This window comes from Diadema setosum, chromosome 14 (assembly GCF_964275005.1).
Source record: "Diadema setosum chromosome 14, eeDiaSeto1, whole genome shotgun sequence".
NCBI classification, from domain to species: Eukaryota; Metazoa; Echinodermata; class Echinoidea; order Diadematoida; family Diadematidae; genus Diadema; species Diadema setosum.
This window is the reverse complement of record NC_092698.1, coordinates 9,605,235-9,631,736: the sequence shown is the minus strand read 5'-3', so window position 1 is coordinate 9,631,736 and position 26,502 is coordinate 9,605,235. Positions and strand designations below refer to the sequence as shown.

The following is a 26,502-nucleotide window of genomic DNA, read 5'->3' as shown; positions in this document are numbered from 1 at the left end:
TCTGGTTGTATTTGCGTGATTGTGTGTGTGTGCACGTGTAAATGTGTTTAGTCAAATAGATATTGTATGTATGAGTCAACAATGATTTCCTGCCTGTCATAATGAACAAAACTTTGACTTTTGACAATTTTATTTACCTGTGTGTTTCAGAAGAAACAGGGGGTAATAATAGCCACAACAACATAATAATGATGATGGTAATAATAATAGTAATAGTAATAATAATAATAATAAAATAATAAAAATAAAAATGATAATGATAATGATAATAATAATAATAATAATAGTAATAAATGGTAATCATTGTTATTTTATTATTATTATTATTATTATTATTATTATTATTATTATTATTATTATTATTATTATTATTATTATTATTAATGTTATTATTATTTATGTGCCGAATCCACTCTGTAGAGTGCTCAAGGTGCATGAATACAGAGCAAAGTTAAAACCAAATCAAAAAGCTTTCTAAATGTTTTTGAAGGGGTCATATGTCATAATGGTGTTTGTTTGTTTGTTTGTTTGTTTGTTTTTTGTAAAATTGTTCAACTAGTATCAATTCATAAGCAGCTACTGCAATAAGGCTGATTAGTATGTTCATGTCAGAGCACATTACAATCTAATCTGCTCATGTAGCAGATTATCCTATTTGATCTACACACACACACACGCACACACACATACAGTAATACAACATTTACAAAAACCACTGATATGATATATATCCTACTGCAGTGTATTTATGCTATGTGGTAAGCAATCTTTTCAAGTTACCCTTACTTGTTACATGCATGCTGTATTAGTGTTTAATTCACAGTAATTGAAATACATGTATATATATATATTCAAATATTATTTCAACATAGTAATGCATTCATATAGAATGTAAAGAGTGCCTCTCTTGATGTGCACAATGTGTTATGGAATAAATGATTAATTATACCAACATGATTTTGGTAAGATCACATAATCATTTCATCTAAGAAACTTCACACTATAGAACTTAGAATATGATTAAAAATCATCTAATGCAGGGCAAAATGATGAGTATACTATGTACGTGTGTGTGAGAGAGAGAAGCAAGCAGAGGGGATGTATACGAAAAGGTTTTGAAAGTTATTCGACACTTAAAAAAAACACAGTGACCGTGGGCATATCCGGTTAACCATTACAAAAGTAGAAACATGCACAGAAAGTGAGAGAGAGAGAAAGAAAGAAGAGGGATGGGAGGAGAGAGAGGGAGATATATGACTCTCAACCGTACATTAGAGATCCAACTGTCATTGGATACTTTTGTGATATGGTTTGTGTAGAATGTTTATCAATTCATTACTATCACAATGCTTGAACACTACATTTTCAGAATATCTTCATAGCACCAGCATTTCCCTGAGGCATGCCACACATGACGGAAAAAAAAAAGAGAGACAGAATGAGGAGAAATTCAGATTTGACAACAGCAATATAATTCTATTCAATATAGATTGTTACCAGTCTATCTTTCTCGTTTATTTATATCTGTTTATGTCAGTCATCTTTCAATCTGTCTGACTACTAATATCTGTCTATCTGTTTATCTATTGATCTACCTATCTATCTATCCTCTATCTCTATCTATCTATCTATCTATCTATCTCTCTATCGCTCTAGTATGTATGTATGTATGTATGTATGTATGTATGTATGTATCTATCTATCTTTCTATATATATATATATGAAGGGTTTGTTTGCAAAAACCGATAAGTCCATTTTTGAAGATTTTGAAGTACGATCACTGTCATAAAGGACAAAATAATACCTTTTAAATGATGTATTGGTCACTACATATAAAGGTATATTTTTGAAGTTATGGTCAAAAGAAGCAAAAATTTTCTTATTATTCTCTTTATTTTTCTTGACCTTTAATCGCAAATATCTCCATTTGGCAAATATGGACTTATCGGTTTTTGCAAACAAACTCTTCATATATATATATATATATATATATATATATATATATATATATATATATATTTATCTGTTTCCCTCTACATTACTCTCTGTATGTATGCATGTATGATGTGCGTATGTCTGTATGTATGTACAATGTCTACGTAATTGGGACACGATATCGGGATGACTACATTGTCTATACTTGATCCTTTCAGCGTCCGTCCCTATAATCATTCCAAGCAGTCTTTCCTGAAACGCAGTCAACCCGCATGCGAGGCTGACCAAGTTGCCCCGCTCTCTATTTGTCAAGTTGATCTTGGCAGCTGATTATCAGCAGGGTACACGCCACGCCCCCTTTCAACCAAAACAACAGCAGAGGCAGTCACGTGTAGGCATATGCCGTGGCATGTTGGATCCACTGATCTCTGTATAACTATCGGGTTGGATTAAAAATCTTGAAAAATAATCGTTCAGATATCTGGCTAGCTACGGTACCTTTCCAAGATTTCTCACCTGAGCTGAGGTATGTTGATTTATCTTCATTTATAGGCCTGCTTTTGTCCATGACCTCTCTAAATGTTTCTTCAGTCAAGGGACCAAGGGTATTCACAGCGGCATTGTGATTTATCAATTTGCCGCACTCGTATTGTACGTCAATAATGTAGTTCCTGCATGCTTATCTACGCATAAATGAAATGATATTATCTCATACATGTAGGCCTCCTATTGCCTAATGTGCGAAAATGAAAGAACTTACCAATCTTTTTTGTTGTGTGTTGTCAAGTTGTTGTTGTTGTTGTTGTTAATGATATCCTCATTATAGACCTAACAATGAAACCCATCTAATATTTAAAATATACGTCCATTCGCAGCAGACGTCATTTATTTAAGTGGAGGCAAATACACCCATTAAGGGGTCTTTGGTGGAGGTCTCAATTATAGTTTGATGGAGATGATTATATTAAAGTCTCACTGGAACAGTATTCAACTTGCATCTCTGGTAAAAACAATGTTAAAATATAAAATTAACCCTTAATATTCCCACAAAGTGAAAATTATAGGGGAGATTTCAGAATCTCTTAGGGAGCAGGTGAGTGGATGTATACCTCCATGTAGCCCAATACTTTAAGAGCTATATTTTATTATATACACTTGAAAATTTTTAATCACAGAATGGGTTGAGTGTCGTTCTTAAATGTAAAAAGTAATTCCATCTTTGGATAGCACAAAATAAAACCTTCCCAATGATATTTTATTTGATGGATAAGAAGGAATGTCCTTGTATAGTTATGATTAGAAATACCCCATATTTTCTTATTATTATTTTCTAAATTCTAGCAGGCTTAATTGCAAAAATCTCATAGTCACAAGAATGAAGTTGAGTCGTTTTGTGATCAAACTTTTCACTTGGTGCCTGGAGAGCAATGCCCTTTAAACACAGTTTCAATTTTGACTCACACAATTATGCTTTAAATCATCAATAATGATATTGTTCTCCACTTCGTGCAGGGTCATAAATAAACCCAAGCCATTATGCATAGTTGCAATATATAGGCCTACTTTTGTTTGGTACATGGTGTGTTGATGCTATTGCTGTTGAAACAATTGTGCCTTTTTCTCTCCTTTATTCCTGAAATGACAGACTTCAGGAACAGATGGTCATTAAATAATAATATGAGTGTAGTGATAATTCTGTAGTTTCATTATTAAATTGATCGATAAAATAGTCATTGTGTAGGCTTAATGATGAGACTATTCATTTATGAGTAACACCATTGTTACTCTACACAGGAGATCTGTAAAAAACACTGATTCTAAATGTCTTTGCATAGGCCTATTATGCTGGTTGCACGATGCATGCAGCAAACTGTATTTTACAACCTTGGTGTTGCACCATATTGGAAAAAAAAGTCAGAATGCAAATGTCTATTTGTTCCTCGTGTGATATGAATAAATTGTAAATTTACTCATTCTTATCTTTATGATGAAGTTGGATGATGCGATTCATCAGTGTCATTACAGCTGTATAATTGAATTAAAATACAGTATTTCTAAACCATACTTTTTTCATTCTTGATACACAGATCGCAGCCACTACTAAAAAGAAGGGAGCATCACACATTTACATTCTCTTGTGAAGAGGGAGCTCAACAGGGATCATCATCATAAAGACATAAAAACAAATAAATAAACAAACAAACAAACAAACCAACAATGATTCATGGATAGCATAATCAATATGACATACGTGTATTTTTAAATCCACGCTCTCCAGAAGACCGATATTCTGATAATGTACTTTTCTGATAGGTTCTTCTTTCCAGCAATAAATAATAATTATTTTTGACTGTTTATCATGAAGCTGAATATTATTCTATACATTGCACATTGCCCGGACATCGTACCATTATCTCAGCTATTTTTACCTTTAATGTGCCATTATTAATTGCTATACTACATTATGAAAAAGGAAATATAAACAATTCAAGGGAAACTGAAACCAAGGCCTATAAGAACTAATCCTATCGGCAAGTGTAAAGGAGTTGTGTACAATTGGGCATACTGTGCAATAGTATGCAGGTCTTGAGTACATGCATGAGAGTTAGAGTTATCTACGTGAAAATATTAGTAATGAGGAGTTCCTCTGGCAGTACACTAGGGCTTAATTGGCACTAAAGTATATGGATACAGAACATCTCCTACCAGGCCCTCAGCATCAAGCAGGACTGTGGGATGATGCTGGTGATGATGATGACGATGTCTCCGACAGTATGTCTGCTCCCATTCTGCCGGTAGAGCCCCCAGCCCAGCCAGTTGGAGCCAGTAACCATGGCAACCAGGTGAATTCACGGGGAGATCTAGGCATCCCAGTGAGAAACTTGTCTCAGGGTGGGAGAGACAGGAAGACGAACAGAGGTTACCATCTCTACCCAGACAGGTGGTATGTGCTCCTCGTATTCTCACTCATTGCCCTCCTGCAGAACTGCACGTGGAACACATGGGGACCCATCCAAGACACAGGTAGAGGACTTGAACTGCTTTGTCTAGTGTCATAGGAATGTCAAAAGTCATGCAAAACTCTATAAAGTAATGAGGAAAAGAGGAATGTATAATGTTGACCTTTTTTCACAATTGTATTGCAGGAAGGTATTGCATTTTTTCTTGTGTAAATTAAATACACCATTAGCAGTGCTCACCTGATAAGGTTCAGGTAACTGAAGTTATGATTTTTATCAGCAGAAAGAAAACTGTGCTAAGTATCGAATATCTGTCATACGAAATGATATTCCTGTTAATGCCACCATTGCTAGTTCAAAGGATCTACAGCTTAACCCATTTTAGAAAATTAACTATTTGATTTGTTATTAAAAGCCATGCTGAGAAAAATGAATTGGGTATGGCTTTTTATGATATACCAGTTTTGTGTGCAATTCTGTTAGGCTTGTTGGCAATTGTTGGTTTGTTATTACAAGATCAGAGCTTCCTTTGGTGACTTTGAAATTGACTACTTGTTCTGTCTGATTTACATATTTCCTTGGGAGTATATATATATTCTGGCCCTCAGTGCTCTTCTTGCTTTCCGGTTTATGTCAGTTTAGATGTCAATACTTGTTGGGTTCCATCCCTAGGTCTCTGCTGGTTTTCTTTTCTAGTGTTGGCTTTGGTGTTTAATGCTTAAGGCCCCCTCACACCTGAGCGAATTGCTTGAAATATGACTTGCGATGGCTGGCGAAAGGCATTTTTGGAAAAATCGTTTTCAATGGTAATTGATAGTAAGTCATATTTACCCTTCGTGTTTGGGTTCGTACACCTTCTGAACTAACAGTTGCGATCATTCAAATTCGCACAGGATTTTTGAACATGTTTAAAATTTCCCGACGAATTGAAAAATCGTCTGTCATTTGCATCTCTTATTTAGTCTGCGGTAATCGTTCGTTTATCGTTCGTGTGCTATCGTCACGCATAGTCCCTCATCGCGCTTTTGCCAAGGTGGACCGATCTCGAAAGAACCCTAAACGAAGCAACACGAGGACTAAATATGACTTGCGCATAGAAACGAAGATACTATGACAAACGTATTTTCGCTTGCCATCTTATATGCGAAGGGAAACTAAGATTGACTTTTACTAAATTTGAAAGGCGATGCATACACGAAGGCAAGTCTAAGAGATACTATGACAAACTATGGATTGCGAAGTGATACGAATACGAGCGAATGACCTGAAGAAAAAATTGGCGAATGCTGAGCTGCTCTCTGTGACCAGCCACTCGCCACGCTTCTCATATATAAACATTCCACCTGAAAGTTTCAAAGTTTCTTCAGAAAAATGGAAGATGCAGCCCGCCTCAGAGTCCAGTGTTTACTGGCAATGGCTCAGAATGATATTATACATCAGCAGCTGAACCTACACCAGTTCATCAGAGGCCGATTCAGATGGAGACGAGGCTTCAGACGACGTCTTATCTGGAGAAGGACGTGGCTGAACCCTGCCAGAAGAAGGGCTTTTGGAATCTACGACCAGCTGTTGGTTGAGCTCCGAAGAGAAGACCCTTCGACTTTCAAGAAATTTCTCTGCATGCCCCCTGAACTCTACGATGAAATCCTGGAGAGGGTCAGAGGAAGAATCAGGAGGCAGTACACCTGGTACAGGGAGCCGCTGGAAGAAGGTCTCAAGTTGGCAGCTACTCTCTGTCATCTTGTGTCTGGCACCAAGTACTCCGACATGCAGTATGGGTGGACGGTGCCTGAAAACACCCTATCTGTAGTGGCCAGGGAAGTGTGTCAGGCCATGTGACGAGTATGCAGATGAAGTCATGACAGCCCCTTCAACCCCTGATGGATGGAAACAACTTGCTGGTGGATTCTTCAAGCGGTGGAATTTTCCCCCACTGTGTGGCAGCTATTGATGGCAAGCATGTGGTCATCAGAAAGCCTCCTCTGTCCGGCTCGCTATGCTGCAACTACAAGGGCTTTTTTAGTATAATCCTGTTGGCTATCATAGTGGACAGTGACTACAAATTTATCTGGTGCGATGTTGGTGGTAGGTACGATACAATAGGGGAAAGGGGGTAGGTCGAGTCAATTTAGGGGTACGTCAAATTTGTTATCATCTCACCTCCATTGTTACTGTTTCAATATTTATTTTTGTTTGCTAAAATGATAGCAATTGGGCTAATTCATCTCAGTTTTTGCTTGATACCCTTCTTCTTCTTCAAAAACGTGCTTTAAGAATAATTAATAATATTGGATATTTATTTCACACAAATGATCTTTTGTGTAGAAGCAAAAATCTGAAATTGATTGATTTGTTTCATTATAATGTTGGTATTTTATGTATAAATTTTCAATTGATGAGCTTCCTGACATTTTTGCACATGTTCATAAGAAAAAACTCTCTTCATATCTACCCAACTCGTCATCGTGATGACTATCACCTTCCACGTACTCGCACAATTTTTGCGAAAAAAACATTAATGTTTACAGTGCCAAAAATACTGGAATCTTCCGGCTGATTTTGCTGTTTATCTTTTTCGTCCTTTAAATGTAAATGTTGCATAGATGATTTTTCTGGCCGCACTGAAATCTGGACGGACCTGGTCGCTTTTATACTCCCCAAGGAGCGCACACACACGTACGAGAACGCCTGATCTATTCTTTCGTCTTCGTTTCCAATCGCACGCCATATCAAACCATTGCTCATTGTTCGTTCGTCTTATCGGGTCATATCAACCCTTCGCTCGCCTTCGGCCGCAATTTACTCAAAGAAGTGAACCGAAAAATCGTTATCCTTCGCATGTCATATTTATCCTTCGCTTACCGTTCGTTGATCATATTTGACTTTAGTTTATAATCGGATGATTTGAAGGCAACTTTATTTGAAATCGTTGAATTCGCGCGCATTTCGTACGTTTTTCTCATTCGTCCCCCTTCGTCCCCCTACATTCGCTCAGGTGTGAGGGGGCTTTTAAATCCCTATAGCTGCTTGTTCATCAGCGATTTCATAGTGAATCTCGCCATTTAAAAGTTCAGTGTAGGTGATGTGAAGGGGTTTGGTCACACTACATAGCGTAGAGATATCATCCATCAATGAACGCTGGGAGAACAATAACAAGCTGGTGTCTCTCTTATCATCAGGTCTCTTTGTTCTGCTCTTACGAGATTCCTTCTGAGAGTTGTCATACAGATGAATCAAACTTTGCCTTGTTATGTAACAATGCTAAGAATAGACAAGGTCTGAGAGAAAGAAAAGAGAGGCCGGGTAAAAAGGGTAATTTAAATTGTGACTTGTTTGCAAACAGTCTTACACTGGAGTGTTTTCTTTGTTTTGAAATTGTTAAAATATCTATATTCTATGTAGATATGTTTCGAGTGAATCGACCATTTCATGCATTATGTCTTCTGTCCCTAACATCGTACATACAAATATGTATGATGTTAAGGACAGAAGGTAGATAGATAGATCTAGATTCAATTCAATTCAACATAAATCAAATGTTCTGTTCAATATCACTTTTTTTGTGATATAAGATTTATTGAAAGTGCTTCACTTACAGTTGATTAGATGTGACTGTTTTATTTGAAACTATTCTTGACTGGATCTGAATTATGTATCACGCAAGAGGTTGATGTTTCATCACTGTTTTTCCTATTTGTTTGTTTCTTTCTTTCTTTGCAGCTGCTATAGTGCTTGGTTGGAATCCTGGCCAGTTTGCTCTCCTTGCTAACTGGGGTCCAATAACTTTTATCATCTCAGCTTTCTTCTTTTCTTGGCTTCTACATGCTAAAGGTAGGGGTTTTAACATTAATTGCTTTGAATTGCCATTTTTGGTTATCTGCTCTCCTTTATTTCTATTTTATTTTTTTTACAGTCTGGGTTGCAAATATAATTTCAAGAACATGATAAGCATCCTGTTTTTCTATGTACAAAAATTACCTGTTGCAGTCCATGGAATCTCTCTCTATTTAGCTGGTTATGAATGTGGAGCTTTGCCACTGTTTGGCTTTACCTATTTATGACAATACCAACTGTTAAAAAAAATCATCAAGGATGCTATCATATCGTATTCAGGTGTTCACAATCAAGAATGATTTCTGATTGATGGAAAGGAGTCTCAGTGTTTACTACCTCATATATATACTGTATATATATATATATATATATATATATATATATGTTGATTAGGTAGTCCACGTGTTGGCAAGACAAAAAGATAAGTAACAAAACTGGAACAAAGTTCATGCTGTATCACCAACGGTAATACTTGAGAAAGGGCGGCGAGACGCTCGAAAATTTGTGTGCAGAAGTAAACCGTTGGTGATACAGATATATATATATATATATATATATATATATATCTTTTTTTTTCACCGCAAGTGTATGTGATATTACTACCTTTCCGTTGGAGCGAATGTAATATTGCTGCCCATGTTTCTTTTGCTTTGTTTTCTGTTTTTTGTGTTTGTTTTGTTTTTGTTCTGTTGTCTGCCTTATTCTGTTGAAATGTATGCGAATTGGTGCCACTGCCTATATTCCGTTTGATTGGCTTCCTGTTATTACTATTTCTATTTCTATTTCTGTTCAAATGCATGCAAATTGGTTGCTATTTTGCTTTTATGTTATGTCTCATCAAGCCCTTGAAAAAGGCTAGAGAAATAGCCGAAAGCTCGGGGAATAAAGGCAAGACTGAACACCACTGCAACGTCTATACTGCAAGTTTTCCTTCCGTCTCACATATACCAATGATGCAGTACCCACCAAGTACGAGGCTAAGCCCACTTCACATTATATATATATATATATAAGGACGTAGTTATCACTGTTACCCTGAGGAAGATCCGTGCAAGGGCCGAAAATTTGGTTTACAAATAAATGAAGTTGGAATCTAATGCATTATGTCGACTTGTTTGTCTTCATCGTCTTCATGCTCTTATTCCAACACGCGGATAATAATACCATTATATATATATATATATATATATATTGTTGCCTTTCTTGAGTGTCCCCAATATCATACATCATATTTGTTCTGAAGTATGGACAGAGAATTATTAAAGCTTAGTTGTGTATATGCATTATGAAAGCTTGATATCAATGAAACTCATGAGTCATTAAAGGGAAGATAAACCCCAAGAGCAATGTGGATTGAGTGAAAGCAGCAACATTTGTAGAACACACCAGTGAAAGTTTGAAGAAAATCGGACTATCGATGCAAAAGTTATGAATTTTTAAAGCTTTGGTGTTGGAACCGCTGGATGAGGAGACTACTACAGGTTATGACGTATGAGTGGACAACAATACCAAGAAAATATAAAGAAAATACTACAAAAATCCATTTTTCATGAAAATTACAAATTCTATCAACTTGATATTGACATATGTTAAGGGTAGCAATTATTCCCCCTGCTTTCTGAAAGCGGTTGGTCCATTGCTCTTTCATAATTCTAGAAAAGTGAATTTTTGTTGAATTTCCTTTATATTTTCTTTATATTGTTGTCCACTCATACGTCATATCCTCTAGTAGTCTCCTCATCCAGCGGTTCCAACACCAAAACTTTAAAAATTCATAACTTTTGCATCGATTGTCCGATTTTCCTCAAACTTTCACTGATGTGTTCTACTAATGTTGCTTTCACTCAATCCACATTGCTCTTGGGGTTTACCTTCCCTTTAATTGCATGTTTTGTCCTTTAAGTAGATTGATGTTTGTTTATTTTTCATTCTTTACTATATGGAGCAAAATTTCAATGTCTTTGGATATGCTACACAGACATGAAATTGTGATCTTACATCTTCCAGTAAATGAACTGCAGAACACAATGACATTTTTCCAGAATTAAGTTTTTTTTTTTTCATTGAAACATTTCTTCTGAAAATAGATCACCATGTCAGTGTAATTTCTTATAAATATAGTTGTAATTATTAATTTCAACATCTGTTCCTACAAGGAGGATTGTTACCATAGTGATATGTTGCAATGTTTTATCAGTGATTATGATTGATGCCTTCTTCTTTCCTTTTTGACAGGTTTGCGAGTCTCTGTTCTCCTCACGGGAGGTCTGTTGGTGGTGGGTCTGGCCATTCGATGTATCCCAGTACCGGTATCTAAGATGAAGTGGTAGGACCAAATATGGATTCTCTGTAGCATTTCATGATCACACTCTCATCACCAGTCAACATTCGGGCTTTTACGTTTTCTTCTAGTGTTGCATGTGCTAACATAACTCGAGGAGTCCCAACCATCAAGAATTTTGCAGATAAATTGATCGCGCAGAATGAGTTTAGACTTCACGAAGCGATCATGTTTTTCAACATTCAAAACAATATTGGCAAATTAGTGACACAAATGATACTCTAGCTCTTGCCAATAATGAAACTAACAGAATGGAGAATAGCCTTCTTTAAAGCCCATCATAAGGTAGATGTATTGGTTTCTAATCATCCAATTGAAGGTCATGAGAACATTTTTTTTTTTTAATCTCCAAGGTACTCATGCAGCTAACCTTTTCTTCAGGAGTTATAATAGCATGATGACAATACCATTTTGCTTGGCAGATTTCAGCCATATAAAGGGAAAGAGAATGGTAAAGTGGATTTTGTAATGGCATGGTTGTGCTATGATGTCAAATGATAGCCATATTCTGATACTAGTTAACACTCAAGTGAAAGTGGGAAGGAAGACAAAGTCTTAAAGTCATAATATACAGTAGAATATACTTTGAGGGGGAATTCTATCGCATGCCCAGGTAATTTAAAGAAATCATTTAAATTCAAATAAGCATTCTGATTGACATTTTCATAAAATCAGAGAGTGAAAAGGTTGTAGAATAATTGTAAGTTTCATAGGTTTTTAAGGAAAAGGACATCTGACACATTTTCATAATTGCCATACTGCCAAATATGTATTTGCACATAGATGAAAATGGTCTTTGTGTGTGTGTGTGTGTGTGTGTGTGTGTGTGTGTAAAATTTATCAGCTGATGTGCACCTTTAGAAAAGCCATCATTGCCAAAGCATTCCAAACCTAATAACTGTCAAATTTTGTAGGTTTCTTATTTTTGTCCAACTTCATGGAACTTTCCTTGCATTCTTTGACTGTCCATTAAATGCAAATAGACATTTACTAATAATTGTGTCCTGTAATGGCACTTGATTATGTAGGTATGCCTGCGTTTTATCAATGTCAAGGATCACCAGTTTTATTAACATTGGGACTAACTTTTCTCAAACTCTGTATCTCAGGACCATGAACGTGGGCCACGTTTTCATTGGTCTTGCTGGACCTATAGCAATGGCTGCACCAACCACCATCTCGGCAGCTTGGTTTCCCGTCAATGAGCGCACCACGGCAACCGCCATAGCTGCAACATTCCAAACTCTTGGAGTGGCATCGTCTTTTGTCATAGGACCTCAGATTGTGGGAGATTTTCCCCCAGAAAATTCAACAACCACTCCGTAAGCTGTTAGAAATCTTATGGTGTAGAAGAATACTTATTTCATTTTTTTTTAAAGCAGTTTTATTAATGAAATCTAACACACCCCAAAAAGTAAGAAATGTGAGATAAAAATTGAAAAATAGATTTAATTCACACTGTTTGACGTTTGTATCAAGTTAACTCCAGTAGTGCATGCTCTTCAATGTATTTGTAAATATTTTGAAAGTAGAAATGAAATGCAGTATCCTTGTCATCAATGTTAATTTGTGTAAACACATCTGTGGTTATATACCGTGATGTATGTTTGGACATGAATTTTGCCACACAAAAACAAAAGACCATAATATTTTTTTTCAATATCTTATTTTATAACCTTTTACGTATTATTCATGTAGTTATTCTACATTCTAGAGTTAATAGTATGACACTGTACCCAAACCTATAGTTATGATATCTAGGACATGTTCCCTTTCATTACAAAGGTCACCTGGGTCATTCAGTTCACCGTCAACAGCATCTGGAGAAAATGCTTCTTTTGGAAGATTTTCATCAGGTAAAGTGCCTTGAAGCACCCAGAACTACCAAGAATGATTTCTTAGTAGATTTTTCTACTTTTAGTAAAGTTTGATTATTTGATTTGATTTGATTTGTTTTATTTCTGCATTCAGTCAAATACAATTCATATACAAATTTCAAAAAGTACAAAGACAAAGAATAGCAAGTGCAGTGAAATAAATCGATAACAGTACACAAATAGATACACATAGGTGATTGCATAGAGCAGTGTACATACACAAACAGTATTTTTCAATAAATAACAGAGATCATTGAATGAAGTTTAATTATCCTTGTCAATGCTGGCAGTTTGCACCAGGAAAGAAAAAGAATGTGTGCAAATTTGAAATGCTCTTCCTTAAATCCACACCACAGCATTTTGAATGTACTTCCTTTTCTTCATTTTTGAGTGGCAGTATAGTTACTTCATTGTGAAAACATTATTTTCATTGGAATCATAATGATTTCGTCAACCAATATGTGTCCATATAACCATATATAATAGTGCTGAATAGCAGCTGTGTCTATGAAGATTGTGCTGTATCACTTGTCAGGTCCGTGTTGTAAAATAAAATGAAGGTAACGAGGTTCCAATATAGCTATCATTCAGTCATGTATTAATTGAGGTTTTGTTCTCTACCTCTATAAAAAAAAAAAAAAAAAAAAAAAAAAAAACTTTACACTTAGGAAGCAATCATTCAATGTATCTACTGTGCCTAGAAGCTTCAAGCAGTACATATAAAACATTATATTTCAGATGTCAAAATGTATCCCACATTTTATCACATTTCTATAATTGATATATCATTTTGTGTAGGTATTCTATTATGTCTCATCACAAGCATTTGAATTTTGACCATGTACAACACAGACATTGAATATATGACACAGACTAACAATAGTTTTCATATTCTTCAGATCAAGATGAATATGACAAACATCTAAAGGAGATCAGATTGCTCATGTACATAGGTAAGAAAACTTCATTTGAGAAGCAATGCCTTGTTTTGACAGTGATCCATGTTTTATTTTGATAACAATATTGATCTGTTAATGTATGCACGCAATTATTTATATTTCCGTTTCTGTACCTTCTGCCTTCTAAATGATGGATTCCAGCTCTATACATGTGTTGAATGTGCATAGCATACAGTCTAACAAACAACACCTACGCTTTATCATCTATAGCATTAACTAGATTGTTTCTTAGTATATTAGTGCTTTTTAAGGCAATCTTTCTAAAACAAGGGGGCATTTAAAGGGATTGTATAGTTTTGGTTGAGTTTTTTGGTGAGATAATGAAAAACCTCTTATGAAATATGAAAGAGCATGTAATTCTATGAGGAATTCAACATTCATTTGATGAAAATTGGTTTTAAAATGACTGAGATATCCAAAAAAGAGCAATTCTAATAAAGTGTGGGACCCACACTTTATTACGATCGCTTTGTTTTACTTTGTTTTTGGATGTTTCAGTCATTCCAAACCCCGATTTTCATCAAATAAATTTTGAATTCTTCTTAAAATGGTATGCTCTGTACTATATCATAAGTGTTTTCTTGGTATCTCGCAAAAAGTTAAAAGCCCAATCCTCATCTCCACCAATACTGTACCATCCCTTTAACTCTTTATGTGCCAGTGAGTCAAATATGAACAAATTTCACACACAGACCTATGGACAGAAAATAAATGTGGCATACATAGGGTTATACCCAAATGCTCTATGAAACAAATCCATGCTGTATCTTTGGAGCAAAGAGTTGCCAGTTATAATGCAAATAACATCAATTCTTTGCATCATGGGAGAATCACTCAGCAGTATAGCTTCACAATTCCATTACATCTATTCTTGCCTGAACAGAGTTTAGTTTGACTGCACTGGTGTTCCTATCAGCTGTGATCTACTTTCCAGCCACACCCCCGACTCCACCCACTGCATCGGCTGTTGTAAAGCGAGAAAATATGAAGGCTGGTCTTGTTGGCATTGTCAAGTGAGTATTTGATTTTCAAATAAACTGCATACTCCAGGGATGTATAGTCATGCCAATAAATCACTGTATATATTTATGCAAGATCTTGGGTGGTTTGTTTTAAATGTTTTTGTTTTGTTTGACTTGCTTAAAAACAATATGAGATTTTTTTTTTCACTCTAAATAACACTCTGATACTTCAGTGCATACTGTCATTTGTCTTTTTTTTTCGACCTCTATTGGCTCACACTCATTATTGTGACTTCTCAAGCTGTATATCTTCCTTGAATTCAATTAATCAGCCATGTTACAGTCCCTCCCACACGAAGGGTATTGTTAGACAAAAGGGATTAGTTAGATTATATTATAATCCTTATTTGATAGCAGTAAGTTTTAGGGCAACTTTGCTGATCAGCTGATGAAGTAGGTCAGTGAATACACAAAAGGAAAATATAGCAAAGAAGAAGATCAAAGATTTCGAATTCCGCTGTGTGTGTTTTTTTTCTAATCCTTTGATGAAAAGCGTGACACTGAACATCAAAATCTTTCACTGATTGCCCTTTCAGAGTCAAAATGGAAGTATCTGGAGTTTGTCCTCGTTTTTCTATCTATATGACTGCCATTCTAAAAAAAAAGAAGAATATGATTAGGTCATATAAAAGAACAGTAGGATTACAAGGAGCTATGTTCCTTTACTGTTACATTTTTTTTAAGCCTCCATTTCCTTTATATTTTTCCTTGCTTCTTTATGAGAAATAAAAACAACAAATAATGTTCTAATAGGTAATCAAACTTGGGGAAGATTTTAGACAAAGGTCAGAAAAGCCTTCTCCCTTGATCTATTATCCCCTACTTTCCACCTATGCTTCCTCAGCAACCTAAAATAATATAATAATAATAATGATAATAATAATAATAATAATAATAATAATAATAATAATAATAATAATAATAATAATAATAATAATAATAATAATAATAATAATAATAATAATAATAATAATAATAATAATAATAATAATAATAATGATAATAATAATAATAATAAATAAATAAATAAAAATCTGATTTTTGAGAACTGATGTCTGGATGTGATTGCCTGACAATTTGTGCATGAATATAGCCAGTGAAGATACATCCTATTTGCATCTTATCTGCATCTTCTTTGAATCTGTGATAGGAAGTTGTCCTTCTGGATCCCAGCCCTGGCCTATGCTATCAATACTGGTGTGTTTGGAGGCTGGTCTACACAGATGGTGGGTCTCTTCAGCAATGTTGAGTTAGACCAGGTAACAAAATAATGAATTCGATTCAATTCATTCATTTTTCATTCTTTTTCCCAGCAAATAATAACATAGAATAAATCAGGAATTATAACATGGGCATGTATTCATCTTTACATGGTAGATAATGGTAGGCAAATAAATGAATGAACATCAGACTGATGAAAGGCCCACTTATAGATTCAGTTACACATAGATCTGTTCCAATTCCATTTTCAGGTGTTACTATAGCTACCCGTGAGTGGAAAAGAGCAATTCATTTTATGAATTTATGACAAAATAAATCAAACACTTTGAAATACATGGAATTGTATAATGAGAATACTGATTCAATTATTTAAGTAGTAACTTGTTTTGACAAATGTATACTGTATATTCATATCTATATTAGATAATTTGCATGTCATTCGAACAAAATACATGTAGATGTATAAGAAGAGAGAGACAATGAGGACAACAGACAGATAAGAATTCCTCTTTTTTTTCCATGAAATACTCATTTAGGTCAAGTAACATGATTAATTATGGTCACAATAGTGATAAATACAATGCATCAGTCATGCAGTGTATGGAGCTTTTGACAGTTATTCAAGATAATGATTAGCATCACGCACAGTGTAGTTGATTCACGCAGGGCTCACCTCTCTGACTCAAACAAAACACAAATCTCCAAGATAATTGTATTTGAAAGATTTGGCCTACACTGTAACTAGGTCAGCTTTTGCTCCACTCTAGACCTCCATTGGGTGGATTGGCTTCTTCACAAACATTGCTGCAGTGATGGGCGGCATGGCAACGGGACGGTGAGTGCTGGCATGGGGGAATGGATTGAGAATGACCTAAGTTGTGAGCTTAGCCCTTGTAATGTGAGGGAGAAGGGATTTGTTGTCTGGCACTAGGGTTGGGAATCTGACCACTCTTTCTTGGAATATTATGAAGAGATATATAAGAAGAGTGAATCTTGAGATTGGAGTCACAAGCCATCCATGAGGCGTTCCTTTTGAAGATTACTATTTAGTCTTTATTTTTATGTCTTTTTTAGTTGTGCTTTTTGATATGTTTTGTTCACGTTGTTGTCTTTTCCTAAAAAAAAAAAAAAAAAAAAATGGCCGAATTGCAGAGTATCAAGACAATTGATACTGCTAGAAACTTCCACCATACTAGAGTACTGCTAGAAACTTCTGTCATTGGGGTGCTCTGTGATGTGTGTCATTATGTTACCCTGGTTCCCTGTGTGATACTAATATCCCCCAAATAATTGTCCAGCACTCATCAGGGTGCTGCAGGCAATGGATTATAGACAAGTAGAGCTGTTTGGAAGTCCATCAAGATTTCTATAAATTCTCACCAAGTTACGTGAGAAAGAAAAAAACGACAACAGCTAAACACATTCAGCCTCTCCTGTAGTGCTACCGTGCTAACATGATATCCCTCATTAAAAATTAATGTCATGGTTGGATTGGGGGAATTCGTCCTAATTATATGAAATGATCAGTTATAGCAGCAAGCATGTTTTTGCTGAAACCTGCATATTTTCTTCTCCATTTCTGTCTGTCTCTGTCTGTCTGTCTGTCTGTCTGTCTGTCTGTCTCTCCCTCTCTCTACTTTACCCTTTCTTCTCTTTCTCTCACATTCTCTCTGTCTTTCTATCTTTTGCACTTTCTCCCTTTTCTATCTCTTCTGTCTCTCTTCTTCCCTCAGGTGTGCTGACTACCTTGGGGGTAAAATGAAGGCCATTCTGCTCTTCCTCATTGCTGGTTCATCCGCCTTCCTCGTTTGGACAATCCTCATACTGAACAATTTCATTCCATACAACAAAGGTACAGTCAACTTTGACCGAAATCATCCCAACTTTGTAGGTGACCAAACATCACAAAACCAACTGAGTCACACATCATTTTAAAGCTTAAAGTCTGCTCTTTCAGAATCTGCCCTTAATCAAAAATTCATGTCTGGCAACTTTTTGTTGGTTTTGTGATAGAGGATCACATTTGCAAGTGTAGGGCCATCATACTCATAGTGAAGTGCATTGGGGACTTTCTATATCAGCCTTTAATTTAGGAATTCGTCATTTGCACTGATTTTATCTTGTTGTGTTTTGCATGTATGTGTGTGTTGGTGTGTGTTTTATTATTTTTATGAGCATGACATCAATTGTCACATGATCGGTGGGCTGCTAAATATATCTTTGAATGAAACAGGAGGCCTTGAAAGTTGGCACACATTGAAAATAAAAAGAATTAGAGATATCCTCCATAACCAGATCATTAACTCTTGTCTAAGATCTAATCAAGAATTATCCGTGTCACTTTTGCATATTTTGATATTCTTCTTGTACATACCATAGTAATCAAAGATATCATCAAAACTTAGATCCCTGTACCTACGTATAAGTATAGCTTTTGTGACTGATAGTTTAAGACTAGCATTATTTTTGCTTTAGCTAACCTGTACTCACACTCTTCACTATTATCTTCTACAATTTTAATCAAGACTTTCCATTATTAGTTATTTCAGCAAATGTTTTCAAAGTCGCTGTGTACAAAGTTTGCTTGTAATTTTGCTAACACTGTATGGTATCTTCTTAAATGTGATAAAGACAAATCTCCAGTCTCATCAACTCAAGATTTTATCTTCTATTTGCAACCTGCTTGCCCATGGACACATACATAATACCTTGTAAGATCTCTACAAGACTCTACTTTGTTAGTTTTTACAATAGTCAAGATTTGATATTCTTCTTTCAGTTTGCCTGTATATCATCACGATGATAACATAACCTTCAAAATTTCAATCAGGAGTTTACTTTCCCAACCCAACACATCTTGTTCTCTTCCAGTTTGCCTGTACGTCTCAGTCATCATGTTTGGATTTCTCCTCTCCTCCACTGTCCCACTCTTCTACGAGATCACCGTAGAGGGCGCTTTTCCCATCGGCGAGGAGACCACCACAATGTGTATGACTCTGCTGAACAATTTTGGTGCTTTGATCTTCCTCGTCTTGGTGATGATACCTTCAATAGGTATGAAGAACTACCCAAATTTACATATAATTATGTCAAGATTTGCCTTCGCGATTTGCAAACTCAAAAGATTAATTGCTTGTCAAAGAAACAAACAAACCTAACAATCGACCTTGTTGTGGTGATAATTATAATGTGCAACCTAACACAATATTAACTTTGATTCCAGGTCAGAAACCAGAATGTATTCAATATCTCCCTATTCATTTCCTGGTCTTCAGCTTTGTGTGTTTAACTGTTGTTTGTTTGTTTGTTTACTTGCTTGCTATGGCATATTTTTGTCTACAGATGTTATATCATAATATGTTAACATGCTTATGTCAAACCCAGATGTCAAGATGATCTATTCTAGGTATAATAGACCTACAGTTAAAAGTAGAATCAAACAATCTCACTAAATGAGGATAAAGTGGCAACCAATGGAAAATTTGACCAGAAGGAACATTCTTGTGTACGCATGCAGACACTGATTATGGCTGGCTGAACTGGTTCATGCTGGGGTCATCACTGGTCACAATTCCACTTCTGCTGATGTACAAGGAGCACTACAGCAGAATGGACTATGACGCCTCACACAGCAGAGAAACTGCAACGAATGGAGCGGGGATCATACAGTGACGGCTGAAACCAGTCTATCAGTCCTGATGATGTCATTGCTGCACACTACTTTAAACTTTAGCCAGTCTATGTTTGTTTGTTTTGTTTGTTTGTTTGTTTGCTTGTTTGTTTGGGTTTTTGTGTGTGTGTGTGTTTTGTTTGTTTGCTTGCCTGTTTGACTCAGGGGAGGATAACATAATTATTTGACTTCATTCAATCATTAGATGATTTGTGGCACATTTTTTTAACCCTTGAGTACTCTTTGGTAAAAATTTTATACATTTTTCCCCTTTATTCATGTAAATTTTGTGTCTTATAATTTGTTTTCATTTTGTTACTTTACTTATTATTTGAATAATACTCATCATTCATAACTATATAGGGTGAGTTTGCATTTTGACTACAATGATTGGCCCATTATGAGGAAATATTGCTTTGGATGGCAGGAGAGTATTTCAAAAAGGCTGGATCTTGTTAGCTCACCTGAGCCAAAGGCTCAAGTGAGCTATTGCGATCGCCCTTCGTCCGGCGTCCGTCGTCCGTCGTCCGTCGTGCGTAAACTTTTTACATTTTCATCTTCTTCTTGAAAACCCCAAGACCGATTTTCATCAAACTTGGCAGGTAGCATCCCTAGGGGGTTAGGAACTGAATTTGTTAAAATGGGCACCATGCCCCACCCAGGGGGCCCCCAGGGGGGCCCAAACCCCCCCCCCCAAAAAAAAAAAAAAAAATTAAGGAATCTGTAAAAATCTTCTTCTCTAGAACCAGAAGTGGTAGAGCTAAATTAATACTATGAGTTAGTACATTGATGACTGTAGTTTCAAGTTTGTTCATGGCAGAATCAGGGGTGCCCCCCTTGGGACCCAGGGGAGGGGGTGGGGAGGGGTCCTAATGGGGCCTAAATTGTACATTTTCATCTTCTTCTTGAGAACCACATGACCAATTTTCACCAAACTTGGCAGGTAGCATCCCTAGGGGGTTAGGATCTCAATTTGTTAAAATGGGCATCATGCCCCACCCAGGGGCCCCAGGGGGGCCCAAACCCCCCAAAATGAAGGAATCTTTAAAAATCTTCTCTAGAATCAGAAGTTATAGCGCTAAGATAATACTATGAGTGAGTACATTAATGACTGTAGTTTCAAGTCTGTTCATAGCAGATTCAGGGGTGCCCCTCTTGGGGGTGGGGGGGGGGGGGTTGGGAAGGTCCAAATGGGGGCCTGAATTGTACATTCATCTTCTTCCTGAAAACCTCATGATGGATTTTCATCAAACTTGGCAGGTAGCATCCCTAGGGGGTCAGGATCTCAATTTATCAAAATGGGCACCATGCCCCACCCAGAGGGCCCCAGGGGGCCCCAATCCCCCCCCCCCCCCAATTAAGGAATCTTAAAAAATTTGGGCCCTTATTGTACATTTTCATCTTCTACTTGAGAATGCCTGGTCAAATTTTAGTAGAGCTGTGAATAATTTAGATTAGTGACTGCATGAAAGGTGAACTTGCGATACTCAGGTGAGCGCTAGACCCGCGGGTCTCTTGTTAATTAATGACATGTAAATGAAATGGACAGATTACACTGCATTGATTTTAGGGTGATGTTTGGACAATGAAATTACAGGTGGATTTCTTACCAAATCTGTGGCAAAATGCATATTGAAAATGGTTCCCGCAACTGACTTGGCAAAAACTGAAACAAAAAAACAAAACAAAACAAAATTTCAAACTTGTACATTTGCATGTGTTCACTAAACTAAAGTCTACTTTTGGTACAAAATGATATGATATCATGCTGTATGAGATGTATTTCTTTTAGAGTTACTCAACTGCTTACAATATGAACATGCAATGTGATAAATCATCAGCATTTTGAGAACTAAGTAGTTCTAAGGTCAGTATTTACACTCTGATCATGAAGTCAAAGATATTGAACTATAAAATTTCACAAGAAAGGAATCCGGTTGAAAAAAAAAAAGAGGATGAGAATAAATCCTATGCCAGCAAAGTTTGATATTATTTTATCATCCTTCTGTTTGAATTCTATACAGTGTCATTTTTTTTTTTTTTTTCAGATCTGAAACTTCTGGCTTTTATGTAGCATGTTGCAAAGGTGTCTAAATTACACTTATAATAAGGTGCCTCATCTCCTGTGTAGGCCTACTGGACTATAATATTATGTTGATTTAAAATCCAGTTTTCTCTAAACTTTGTTTTAATGACCAGGTTTATAAACCATTTCTTGCAATTAGTTTATATGAAAAATTTGACAAACTATGTATCATTTTTTTTTTTTAGAATCTTAGGGTGTGGGAAATCAAAATCACAAAAATCCAAATATTGATGTCACATTTCCATGTATTGATTCACATACATCTGATACCTCTTCAAGCCAAATTTGAATGATTGATGTATTATCATATATGAAAACAATATTTGTCTAGTAAACTGGAACTTGCATCACCTTGCATAATTCGAAAGAATCAGGGCGCGCAGCACAAAACAACCTTTAGTTATAAAGTATACATGTAACATACTATGTTTGCGTAAATTAGATATGTCTGCTATGGTGATTGGAAAGTAACGTGCACTGATTGGATGCCAATCTCAACAGTTACATTTACCTATGTGGATGTAGTGAGCTTTCAAAGTGGAAGAAGGCACTGAGGTTCCACCATTGGTTATCATGTTGTGTGCTTGTAATGTTGATGAATTATGTTGAGTTACGTAGTATGCGACAAAGTTTATGAGTACTCCAGGATGGACAGGGTATTTGTATTTAGAAACATTATGCAAACAGAACTGTTGTCAAATTTGAATTTAAGATCCAGTTTTATTTATTCTTTGTTAAGATATATGGAATTACAGAATGTAATGGTTTATCTAAGGTAGATATGTATTTCCTTCAGAATAACAGCACTCTTAGCATAACAGATAATTGTTTGTATGATATCTGCAGATTAGTGTAATTGTTATTATTATCATTTTTTTTTTTGGTGGGAGGAATTTCATGATATTGATGATGAAGTTTATCAGAGATAATGTTTTTAAGTAATCCTTGCTATATTATGTTTGTGACTGGTGGTATTTGAATTGATAAGGCTATAATCGATTTTGATAGGGGGCAGTTTCTTTTGGTATTCTTATCAATGTTGTGTCAATAAAATCAATTACTTTTTCCATTAGTATGCATGTTTGATTTGATTTCATGAAATGAAAGAGCTAGCAAATATCACATTCACATATGGGGGCCTTTATAGGTATTGGAAGTATAAACGAGTCATATTCATCCATAGATATATCTTTCTATCCCTCTTTCTCTCTCTCTCTCTCTATCTCATACACACGCACAAACACACACACACACACACACACACACACACACACACACACACACACACACGGAGGCCTGTCTATCTATCTATCTATCTATCTATCTATCTATATATCTATATAATTTTTATATATCAGTGCGAGAAGATAGGGCATCCACGGATGTATAGATAGCTAGTTCAACGCACATTGTTGTAGTTTATTTCCAAGTTTTCGGTCTGGCCGGGACCCCTTCTCGCACTATATATATATGTGTGTGTGTGTGTGTGTGTGTGTGTGTGTGTGTGTGTGTGTGTGTGTGTGTGTGTGTGTGTGTGTGTGTGTGTGTATGTGTGTGTGTGCGTGTTTATATATATATATATATATATATATATATATATATATATATATATATATATATATATATATATATATATAAAGAGAGAGAGAGAGAGAGAGGGAGAGAGAGAGATGGAGAGAGAGCCTGAGAAATAGTTGAATTTCATAAGCACAACAGTAAAAATAATGATCAAAATGGGATTAAAAAAATTAGGAATTTATGAAATTGTGAAGTTTCACCAGTGTCATAAAACGCTTCTTGAGCAATCAAATTTATGGAATTATGAGTGAGTTGATGACAATCGCCTCATAACTTTCCATATTGTTTGTACACAAAATCTTAACATTTCATGTGTTTTTCCTTTTGTTTTAAAAATGCAGTTAAGAGTGAGCCCCATTCTCAAAGCCGTGATGATGGAGGGGACTGGCCTGGTCATTACCAGATGAGATATATTCAGCTTGCAGAGCCAGGAGTAAACATTATATGTTTTATAATTCTATAGCAGAAAAAAACTTCTTCCAAAATTGTTGTCCATTCAATTTTTATACATCATCAATGGAAAATATTGAAGTGATGACATCATTAACTAATTCACTTGCAAAGTCTATTGTTTGAGAAGTTGTTTGCAAAGATTAGCAAAACTTCATAAATTTACAACTTCATTAAATATTCCCGATTTTGATCAAATTTCACCACATTCTTACAATACTCTTTCTTTTTTAGTCTAACTTATAATTGGTCCAAAATTTCCCTTTGTATAATTATTCTTCATGCTGAAACAATCTGTGTGCCACAGCTTAGCAGCAATCAATGACATGACAACCTTATGAAACATGTAGACACCTATGTCTTTGTTTATATTCCTACAGAAGTTCTTCGGGACTTGCACGTTTTGCTTCTTTTTTTCTCTCTCTCTCTTTCTTTCTTTTTTCTTTTTTGTCTGCTTGTCAGGCTGTCCCTTTATAATCATTTTTTTTTCTTCATTGCTGGCTTTCTCATGTGTTTGTTGGCTACTAAACATGTAAAAAAAAGGGGGCCTTGCTGTTGTTGTTGTTGTTGTTGTACTAGTGTGTCACGTGATCGATAGTCAGCTGATCCGACGAGACCGACCGACCGACCCTCGTAAAAGGTAAACAGGAGAAACGAAACGTCCGCTCAGCTCCGAGCTCCATAAACAGCGAAGAGGTAGGGTTCTCTTTTTAAATAAACTACTTATTATGATTTTTCACTGCAAATATTTAGGCGTATTGCTAATATCTCCAAATTCCATGCTGTTGTGTGGGGGATCTGTAACATTCTCTTCTTAACTCGCAAGAAAAATGAAATGAAGACCACATTATTGCGCTACTCAGCTATTCCGCTAGTCCCATGCTTTGTAAAATTTGTGTCCTGCAGACTAATCATGCTGTAAATGTGTGTGGTCTGCATGACGAGCATGATCGGATGTGGTGTGAGACTAGACACATCAATGATGTCATCATGACATGCACAAGAGATGTAGATTCAACTCTTTATGTGCCATGGTGTTATCCCCCTGTGTGCCACATTATTCTGAGACAACAACGTGTAGGCAACCTAGACTAGGTCTAGACGTCTAGTCTAGTCATGCTTTGTTTGGGGAAACATTCTCAGATTCTGCTTTTCATCCTGTGTATTTTCTAAGTTCAGTAGGCCTACTACAGTAGATTTTCGTATACCCTGGACATGTATTTAGAAAAATTTTAACGAAAATTCCAAGCTTTGTTTTGATGTAAATTGTAAGACAAATCTATGATCGTTTTTTTTTTTAAATGACAGTTCCTACATTATTGTAGAGGCATGACTTTTGTACGCAAAACAGTGCCTGAAACTTAGAATTTACCCACAAATCCAGTAGGCAGTAGGAGAACACCGCTTGATAGGGATAGCCACTAACCACATAAAATTCAAGCTACAGCCACAGGTACATGTGACAGCAATTGAATCGCGAGAAACGCTTTCAATGTACTGTGGCATTTGGCTATTTATTGATCGGTTTGGGCGGCTTTGTGCGTTTGAGCAGAATATGCGAAGTTGGCACGCCGTCGACCAGTGTGGACTGAGTCGGGCGTGCGAATGTGGCACATAAAGAGTTATTAAGTTTACCCACTGTTTGATTTATCGGCAATTGTGCACTTTAAAAATCTCGCACCGATGATATAGGGCCGTAAAGTGCACAATTGCCGATTTATCAACCCAACCAGCCGTCTTGCATTGCATAGAGGTGTGTTTAGTTAGTTTTAGTACTTTTACTTTATAGGCCCTAGGGGTCTATTAAATTTAATTACTATGACTAGAATCTAGAGCTAGACCAGGTCAATTAATGTAGATCTACAGATACAGTCTGATCAATTCAGTGCTTATTTACGTCGATGTTGGGCAATTTGTCAATCAGTTGCATTGAAAACACCTCGACGGAAGAATTTCACCAATTTGAATAATAAAAAAAAGCAGTACCCGCTGCATGCTATTACTATAAGGATTAGAACCAACACTTGCTGTCGGGCGAAGGCTCGGTGGTCTAGTGGAGATGATGCCTGTCCGATGATCAGGAGGTCGTAGGTTCGAATCCTGCTCGAGTATGTATGGCCATGATTTTTTTTTCATCATGGCTACTACTAAAACGCTGATCAATTCAGTGCTTATTTACGTCGATGTTGGGCAATTTGTCAATCATAGTCTATTTATATTACTAGACAAAATCATCAATACGTAAAATATGCAGACACAGCAGAGCTCTTATGGCTATTATATAGTCAAATAGGCAACCAGCTATGACCTACGGATATGTATTTAGACATTACATAAATTCAAGCTAAAATCTAAGTTTAAATTTACTTCCAGACAATCTTACAATTATATTGGAATAATATCTGAAAGGTAAAAAGCTGCATTGGTGGTATAAGTGTCTCATTTTGAGAAGTAATTTAAGGTTCTACTCTTTGGAAAGGTCAAAAGAGTGATACACATATTTGTTTCAAAGTCCTGCAGCTGAACAATCCATGTGAGTGAATTAAAATTATGAATATAAATCCACCG

The 26,502-nt window shown here is 36.0% G+C and overlaps 1 protein-coding gene across 1 annotated transcript; it reads left to right on the top strand.

The window, feature by feature from the left end:
* Positions 1-4,620: 4,620 nt before the first annotated feature.
* Positions 4,621-19,822, top strand: LOC140237912 (solute carrier family 49 member 4-like). Its single transcript, XM_072317844.1, is given in 11 exon segments — positions 4,621-4,960; positions 8,617-8,727; positions 10,966-11,056; positions 12,181-12,415; positions 13,832-13,901; positions 14,791-14,920; positions 16,080-16,188; positions 16,918-16,985; positions 17,884-18,002; positions 19,022-19,204; positions 19,668-19,822. Coding segments are annotated over 11 exon segments (1,611 nt in total).
* The last annotated feature ends 6,680 nt before the right edge of the window (positions 19,823-26,502 follow it).